Here is a 7,980-nt window from a genome sequence, read left to right as displayed (position 1 = left end):
CAAAAAGGGGTTTTTTTTTTTTTTTTTTTTTTTTTTTTTTTTTTTTTTTTTTTTTATTTTATTTTATTTTATTTTTTTTTAAGACCGATTCTTGCTCAGGCCCTGCTAATTTTTGTATTTTTAGTAGAGACAGGGTTTTGCCATGTTGCCCAGGCTGGTCTTGAACTCCTGACCTCAAGGCATCCACCTGCCTCGGCCTCCCCAAATGCTGGGATTACAGGTGTGAACCACTGCACCCAGCTGTTTTGAAAGGGGACACAGAACAGCTGGATGCCAAAGAGATGTCATAAAACAACATGGGATAGCCTACATACTCCTAAAAAGCTGGAGGTGGACTGAAGAACAATCTAACAACATTTCTGGCTCTAAAAGACAAAACAAAAACAAAAAGAAAGTTCCAGATAAATGAAAGAACTGAAGAATAGTGCCTGCTGGTGTGCATGACATCAGTTTACCCCAGGCTACCTCAGCACACTCTTGGGAGGCCAGCAGGCTGTTATCCATCTTGGACAGGGGCACGTGAACCAAGGACGAAGTCAATATTGAACACATCTCAACACATGGACAACCCTTGGGACTCAACTATCTCACCCAGGTCCTTTGGTAATACATGGATTCTACTTTTGACGTGGATTTTTGCTTAGAGAGCTTTGTGTCATCTTAAAGAAGATGCATACAAAATTGTAAACACACAAGTACTAGTACCGCATCCAGGGCCCCCATGTAGAGCACAGCAGATCCTTCCCTGGTCTTGAACAGTTCTTTTTGCTGTGTGACTTAGGACCCTTCACTTTACATTGGTAAGCCTCAATCTCCTTTCTTTTTTCTTTTTCTTTTCTTTCTTTTTTTTTAAACAGAGTCTTGCTCTGTCACCCAGACTGGCGTGATCTCAGCTCACTACAACCTCTGCCTCCCAGATTCAAACAATTCTCCTGCCTCAGCCTCCTGAGTAGCACCCAATACCACGCCCAGTTAATTTTTGTATTTTTAGTAGAGACGGGGTTTCACCATGTTGGCCAGGCTGGTCTTGAACTCCTGACCTCAGGTGATCCACCCACCTCAGCCTCCCAAAGTGCTGGGATTACAGGCGTGAGCCACTGCACCTGGCCTCAATCTCCTTAAATGTAAAATGGGAATGCCAGAACTATAACCACTTCATAGAACTATCGGGAGGATTTATAGAACAGTGAGTGTAAGTTGAGCCTGAAGTCTTGCCTGGCATTTAGCGCTCCATAAATGCTGAAACTGAGCAGAGGTGTGATGCGCCAGAGTGACTGAAGCCCAGACTACTCCATGGTGTTAGGAATCAGAAGGGTGGGGAACCATGGTGGGCATAGTGGCTGGGAGGGGGCCCAAGAGGGGCTTCTGAAGTGCTGGTCATGTTTTTGTCTCCTGGTATGGTTTTGGCTACATAGGTGTGCTCAATTTATAACATTTCTTTGAGATATACACTTATGATATGTATATTAATACTTTTATGTATATGTTATTCTTCAATACTATTTATTTATTTATTTATTTTCTTTCTTTCTTTTTTTTTTTTTTTTTTTTTTGAGACGGAGTCTTGCTCTGTCGCCCAGGCGGGAGTGCAATGGCCTGATCTCAGCTCACTGCAAGCTCCGCCTCCCGGGTTTACGCCATTCTCCTGCCTCAGCCTCCCGAGTAGCTGGGACTACAGGCGCCCACCAACTCGCCCGGCTAGTTTTTTGTATGTAGAGACGGGGTTTCACCGTATTAGTCAGGATGGTCTCGATCTCCCAAAGTGCTGGGATTACAGGCTTGAGTCACCGTACCCGGCCCCTATTTATTTTCTAAGATAGAGTGTCGCTTTGTCACCCAGGCTGGAGTGCAGTGGTGAGATCTTGACTCACTGCAACCTCCGCCTCCTGGGTTCAAGTGATTCTCCTGCCTCAGCCTCCTGAGTAGCTGGGATTACAGATGCCCATCACCATACCAGGCTAATTTTTGTATTTTTTTTAGTAGAGGTGGGGTTTTGCCATGTTGGCTGCCTGCTTCAGACTCCCAAAGTGTTGGGATTACAGGATGAGCCACCGCACCCAGCCATTACAATTCATTTTTTATGTGTCTGGGGGCAAGTCTTTCGCCAGGGCAAGGAGGAAAAGGGAAATCACAACTCACCAGGAGAAACAGAGGGCTGATGGCCACCCAGCAGATCCTCCAGAACCAGCCTGGGCTGAAGCCGAGCATTTCCTTCACGTCCCTGCAGAACTGAGTGATGCCTGGAACCGCCCAAGGGGAAGAGAGGCAGAGGCTGAGAAAGGGCACGGGCTGTGCTGCTGTGCCCTTATTCTCTGAGAGAGTCAGAGTCACAGAATCAGCACTGGGAATGACAAGGGGAAATGACAAGCCAGAATTCCTACCCTGGACACACAGAGTAGCTCTGGAATTTCTCTCTAGGAGGAGTGCAGCAACAACAATCTGGTCCGAAAGTGGGACTGGGGGCCTTGTCACAAAACTGCATTTTTATAGCAAGCAAGACTCTTTCTACATAGGGTGGGAGGACGGATGTGCATCTGGAAGGATGGGTGGACATATGGGAGGATGGATGGGCATCTGGGAAGAGACGCACATCCCCTTCTTGGTGCCGCACTGCCTTCCTGAGAGCTGAGTGTGTATCTGATTTCATTGTTATTGTAAAAAAAGTTGAATTTTGTCCAGGAATGGTGAATCCATCTGACAGACACTGGCTTTGACCATGACACTGGAAACTTTCAAGAGAAATTTTTAACCACAATATTGCCCATTCATATGCCAGATCAAAATCAAGGTTCTTCTATAAAAAGTCACTGGTGTGGAAGTGAGAACTGAAAACTCCCAAAGAAGAGTGAGAAATTGAGAAGGGGACGGTGCTCTGTGGTTGCTTCCCCGAAAGGTCCCAGCAGTTCCTAGGGCAGGTCTATGGAGATTCACACACTTGGTCCTCTGAATTGCCAAGGAGGTAGGAAGATTTCTTCTTTAAAAAAAAAAAAACGGGCCTGTGTGCAACCCAAAATGTGTGTCCCCTCCTTGATAATATGTATAACAAATAACATGCAAAAGTGGTTTGCTTTTGTCTGTTTTTGGGGTTTTTGTTTGAGACAGACTCTCTGTTGTCTAGACTAGAGTGCAGTGGCGTGATCTTGGCTCATTGCAACCTCTGCCTCCCAGGTTCAAACAATTCTCCTGCCTCAGTCTCCCAAGTAACTGAGATTATAGGCATGCACCATCATGCCCGGCTAAATTTTTTGTTTGTTTTGTATTTTTGGTAGAGATGGGGTTTCACCATGTTGGCCAGGCTGGTCTCGAACTCCTGATCTCAGGTGATCCACCTGCCTCAACCTCCCAAAGTGCTGGGATTACAGGCGTGAGCCACCACGCCTGGCCGAGACTCTTACAGACCCATCATCGGGAGGTCACATCTTGTAAACTGCCCTTCACTGCCTTTTTTGGTGAAATCAGCCCTTTGCCATTGTGCCAGCTGATGGTGTAGAAGGGACCCAGCTGGCTGAAGGAAGCGTCTTACCATAGAACCAAGACACAGCGACTGCCTCGATCAGCGCGACAGTGAGCACTGCAGGCCCCGTGGCGTACTCCTCCAGCAGCTTCACCACGTAGGCCCCTCCCTGGAGGGGAGAGCAGAGCCTGGGTGAGGGCCCTCTGAGGTGCCACCCCTTCCAACTACAGAGACCTGCAGGGGCTTCCTCACTTAGAATCATTCTGGAAAAATCCCACCTGGGACTGAACGTGAGTACCCCAGAAACTGCCTCTTAGGCCGGGTGCGGTGGCTCATGTCTGTCATCCCAGCACTTTGGGAGGCAGAGGCGGGCGGATCACCTGAGGTCAGGAGTTCGAGACCATCCTGGCCAACATGGTGAAATCCCATCTCTACCAAAAATACAAAAAATTAGCTGGGCGTGGTGGCGGGCACCTGTAATCCCAGCTACTCAGGAGGCTGAGGCAGGAGAGTTGCTTAAACACAAGAGGCGGAGGTTGCAGTGAGCTGAGATAGCACCATTGAACTCCAGCCTGGGGGACAGAGCAAGACTCCATCTAAAAAAATAAAAAAAAGAAAAAGAAAAGAAAAAAGAAACTGCTCTTGGACAGGCCTCTGCAGTGTGGGCAGGTTTTACCCACTCAGACGCCTCTTCCCCCATCCTGTGTAGTTCATTCTTCTTTCCTCTCCCCACTAAACTTTAAGAGACAAACTCCAAAGGACCTTGGGTTCTATTTGAAACTTTCTTCAACTTATTGAACACCTGCTGTGGACAGGACCCTGGAGAATCCCTGCCTCTAAAAACTGAATCCAGAAGGACCCAGGACACCAGACACATTAAGGGCCTTGGTCACAGTTTTGCCTTCTGTCCTAAATCATGACTCACTGGGGTTCCACTCAGTCCCTGTGACCCCCACTCCAGGGCCATCAGGGTCAGGGCTTAAAGATGCACATCTGCAAAATCTGCTTCAGAGTATTTACTTCAGCTACCAAAAAAAAAGAAAGAAAGAAAGAAAGAAATCTCTAGAGAGGGTGTGACCTTTTTACCATTGCAAATTCTGGAGGAGACCAAGCGGCATGACACACACAATGTGCAAAATGTCAGGGTAGTATCCCCATGAAAGCAGCTCTAAAGAGTGGAAATAGGCTGGAAAAGCAAATCCTAATTTTCTCCAGATAGTTTTTGAAGCCTGAAATCTAGTGGGATCTACTGTAAAATGCTGAGAGCCGGTGGATACTATGCACAGAGTCTACAAGCAGATGTGCAAGAAACAACTTTTTTTCTCCTTGATGACAAACTTTTTAATGGGAGTAACAACCTCCCCTCTTTTGGTCCCAAAGCCAGGGCGCCGTGTGAGATGGAAGGAGAGGAACAGCTTCCTTAGTGTTCTGTTGCCCTAGGGGAGGCCAACTCAAAGCTGAGGGGGTGGTACTCACAAAAGTCAGGGTGACCAGGGATCCAAAGAAGCAGGTGATGACCACGGCGAGCACAAACCACTCCCGGCGCTTGGCCCAGATGTGTGGGAACTCATCCAGCACAGCTGTGATCACCCCCTCCAAGCCTGCAAACTGGGAGGTACAGGCAAGCAGTCACAGTGGAGGCTTTGGGACAAGGCTGCAGCCTTCAGAACAGTGAATGGGAGGAGGGGTAAGGGGGCAACGTTGCTGAGTGACTGGTCAAGCTGATTATCACCAGTTCCCCGACTCACTGGACCATGAAAGCATCTCAAAGAGTATTTCCCCGTTTTACACTGTCATTTAAAGCCCATCACTAAGGAGAGCCAGGAAACAAAATAGAACACATGGACAGAACTTCGATATATGAGGTCTCTTGGGGAGACTTTGTTTGCACCAGAAAGGCCAACTCAAAGCTGAGACTCACTCCACACTAATAATTCCAGGCCCTGAACTGAGTGCTTGGCAAAGCAGAGACCCAGGAGAGACCTCGCCCTGGCCTGTAGGTGCCATAATTGGGCCAAGGGACATTGCTCAATAACAGTTCATGTATGTGAGCCTTGGGCCTGTGCCAGGCGCTTGACCCACATTATCCCATGAATGACTCGAATGTACCAGAGGGTGGTAAATGCCGAGGAGTCAGTGGGGGGTGTGGGGCACCAGAAGGGAGCAGCCACCACTGCCTGGGATGGCCAGGGATGGGAAGGAATTGAGTCTAGCTGCGTCCTCCTCCTCTCCTCTTCACCCTCCCACAGCCCACTTCCCCTTCCCGTGTCCTCACCGTGCTGTCCAAGCCCAGCGTGATTAACATCAGAAAGAAGATGATGGCAAAGAAAGTGGACGCTGGCATGTTGGCTATCGCTTCTGCATATGTGATGAAGAGGAGGCTGGGACCTGAGACAGAGGGGAGAGAGGAGGAGGTGGTTGACAAGACCTATCCTACAAAGATGTCACAGAGGAAAACTCAGCTACAACAAGTTGCAATTCTCATCACAAGACCTTATGCGGGAATCACGTTTTGACACACACCAAGTGCTTCCTCACTCTCTACTCCATCCGACCTGGTCACCCCAGTTCCTGGGAGGCAGGAAGGGTGGGGCCTCCATCTTGAAAACTGTGTGCCCTCCATGAACCCTGGGGGTGGGTAACAGACCCAAGACCCAGAGACTGGCAAAGCTGCACACAAGAATAAGAGTTTCCACCGTATAACAATTCTGTGGGATTTTTCAGGACCAGGATTGATATTTGTGAAGTCCATGGCAGTTAGCCCCCTCTGATATCTTCAGCTCCAGAACAGTAGGAAATGTTAAATTGATTTCTGTAGAGTCACAGAGGCCTTGGAATAAAGACCTCTTTCTATTTTGAAGTCCCTTTTGATAGTGTGAGGGACATGTCTTCAGCCTCTCATGGGCTAGCTAGGGGTGCCCTCGTTTGGGGCATGGGGTTGGTCAAAGCACCGAGTCAGGCCAAAGATACAAGCTTGTTAGCAACAAGGCCCTGGGACCTCGCCCACTAGATGCCATCATCTGTTTTTTCTACCTCTGTCGCTTTTTTCTTTTTCCACGAAAACTTCACAGTAAAATAGAGTGGTCATATTGGCTAGATTTTCTTTTTCTGCAAGGCGCAGTTCTACAGATAAATGATTATTTGCTTACTAGACTTTGAGCCATCGCAAGACCATCACAGGAAGCAAACACTGGTTTTAAAGCCATCACCAGAGTCAACATTTCAAGCCCACAGATTTTGAAGGCCCCAGAACTGGGTGCCAAGGGAGTTGCCCTGTCCCTGCATGGTCTGAACACATGCAAAGATCTCCAAGGCATCAACCTTCTCTCAAATCTTTGAATAAAAAATGTTTTTATTTTGGAAACAGGGTCTTTTTCTGCCACCCAGGCTGAAGTACAGTGGTGTGATCATGGCTCACTGTGGCCTTGACCTCCCAGGCTCAAGCAATCCTCCCACCTCAGCCTCCTGAGTAGCTGGGACTACAGGTGTGCACTACCATGCCCAGCTCATTTATTTTTTATAGAGGCAGGGTCTCACTATGTTGCCCAGGCTGGTCTTGAACTCCACCATGCCCAGCCTTCTTTGGAAAATTTCAGGAACATTTAGAAATAAATCAAAAGTTAGATCTTTATAAAGGTTCAACTCAGTAAAGCAACTCAGTAGGAGCAAGGGACCTGCACAAAACCTGAGGTCCTACCTGCATCTTTGGCCACCTCAGACACATCTTCATTCCTCATCTCAGCCATGTAACCAAGCACCGTGAAGATGACAAATCCCGAAACGAAGCTCGTCATGCAGTTCACCACGCTGGTCACCAGGGCATCTCTGGAGGGGAAACCCCAAGGGGCCGCCTGAGACAGTTCCAAGATCAGGGCTCTAAGGAGCAACTGTCTATGTGCCTGCCCTGCCTTAGGCCGGCCACAGCAAGGACAAGCAGGCTGAACTCAAGGAACCTCAAGACTGTCCCGGAGTCCCTTCCCCTTCTCCCAGAACCCAGCTGCCGAAGCCTGCAGCTCCGACTGCCATGACCATCACACATGGTGCAGGAAGAAGAGCAGTGGGGGGTGCTTTAAAAGGTGATCCTGCCAGCGCAGACCTCTCCATTTCAAAGCAGCCTTGTTCTGGAGCAGGGCCCAGGTTGGAGTGGGGGCCAGGACAGCGCCTGAGCCTCACATTTGTGAGATTCTCAGATTTACACTTTGACATTATCTTCAAACTAAGTCACAGACTTTCAGCCAGAGAGATACTCTCATACTTTTTTTCTTTTCTTTTTTTTTTTGAGACGAAGCCTTGCTTTATTGCCCAGGCTGGAGTGCAGGTAGCACGATCTCGGCTCACTGTACCCTCTGCCTCCCGGGTTCAAGTGATTCTCCTGCTTCAGCCTCCCAAGTAGCTGGGATTACAGGCGCCTGCCACCATGCCTGGCTAAATTTTGTATTTTTAGTGGAGACGGGGTCTTCCCATGTTGGCCAGGCTGGTCTCAAACTCCCACTCTCACACTTTTTTTTTTTTTTTTTTTTTTTTTT

The 7,980-nt window shown here is 48.4% G+C and overlaps 1 protein-coding gene across 2 annotated transcripts in view; it reads right to left on the bottom strand.

Moving 5' to 3' along the window:
• The window catches only part of SLC6A4 (solute carrier family 6 member 4), a 44,150-nt gene that overhangs the window by 10,671 nt on the left and 25,499 nt on the right, over positions 1-7,980 (bottom strand). For both annotated transcript variants that reach the window (XM_017855143.1, XM_017855144.1), the window contains exons 8-12: positions 7,152-7,279; positions 5,730-5,842; positions 4,931-5,062; positions 3,524-3,623; positions 2,140-2,240 (exon numbers count right to left, since the gene is read on the bottom strand). In XM_017855143.1, the coding sequence (XP_017710632.1) occupies positions 2,140-2,240; positions 3,524-3,623; positions 4,931-5,062; positions 5,730-5,842; positions 7,152-7,279 (574 nt within the window). The remainder of the gene's footprint in view (positions 1-2,139; positions 2,241-3,523; positions 3,624-4,930; positions 5,063-5,729; positions 5,843-7,151; positions 7,280-7,980) is intronic.

This window comes from Rhinopithecus bieti, unplaced genomic scaffold (assembly GCF_001698545.2).
Source record: "Rhinopithecus bieti isolate Rb0 unplaced genomic scaffold, ASM169854v2 scaffold_38691, whole genome shotgun sequence".
NCBI classification, from domain to species: Eukaryota; Metazoa; Chordata; class Mammalia; order Primates; family Cercopithecidae; genus Rhinopithecus; species Rhinopithecus bieti.
Note: the sequence above shows the minus strand (reverse complement) of the source record. Positions and strands in the feature narration are given on the sequence as shown.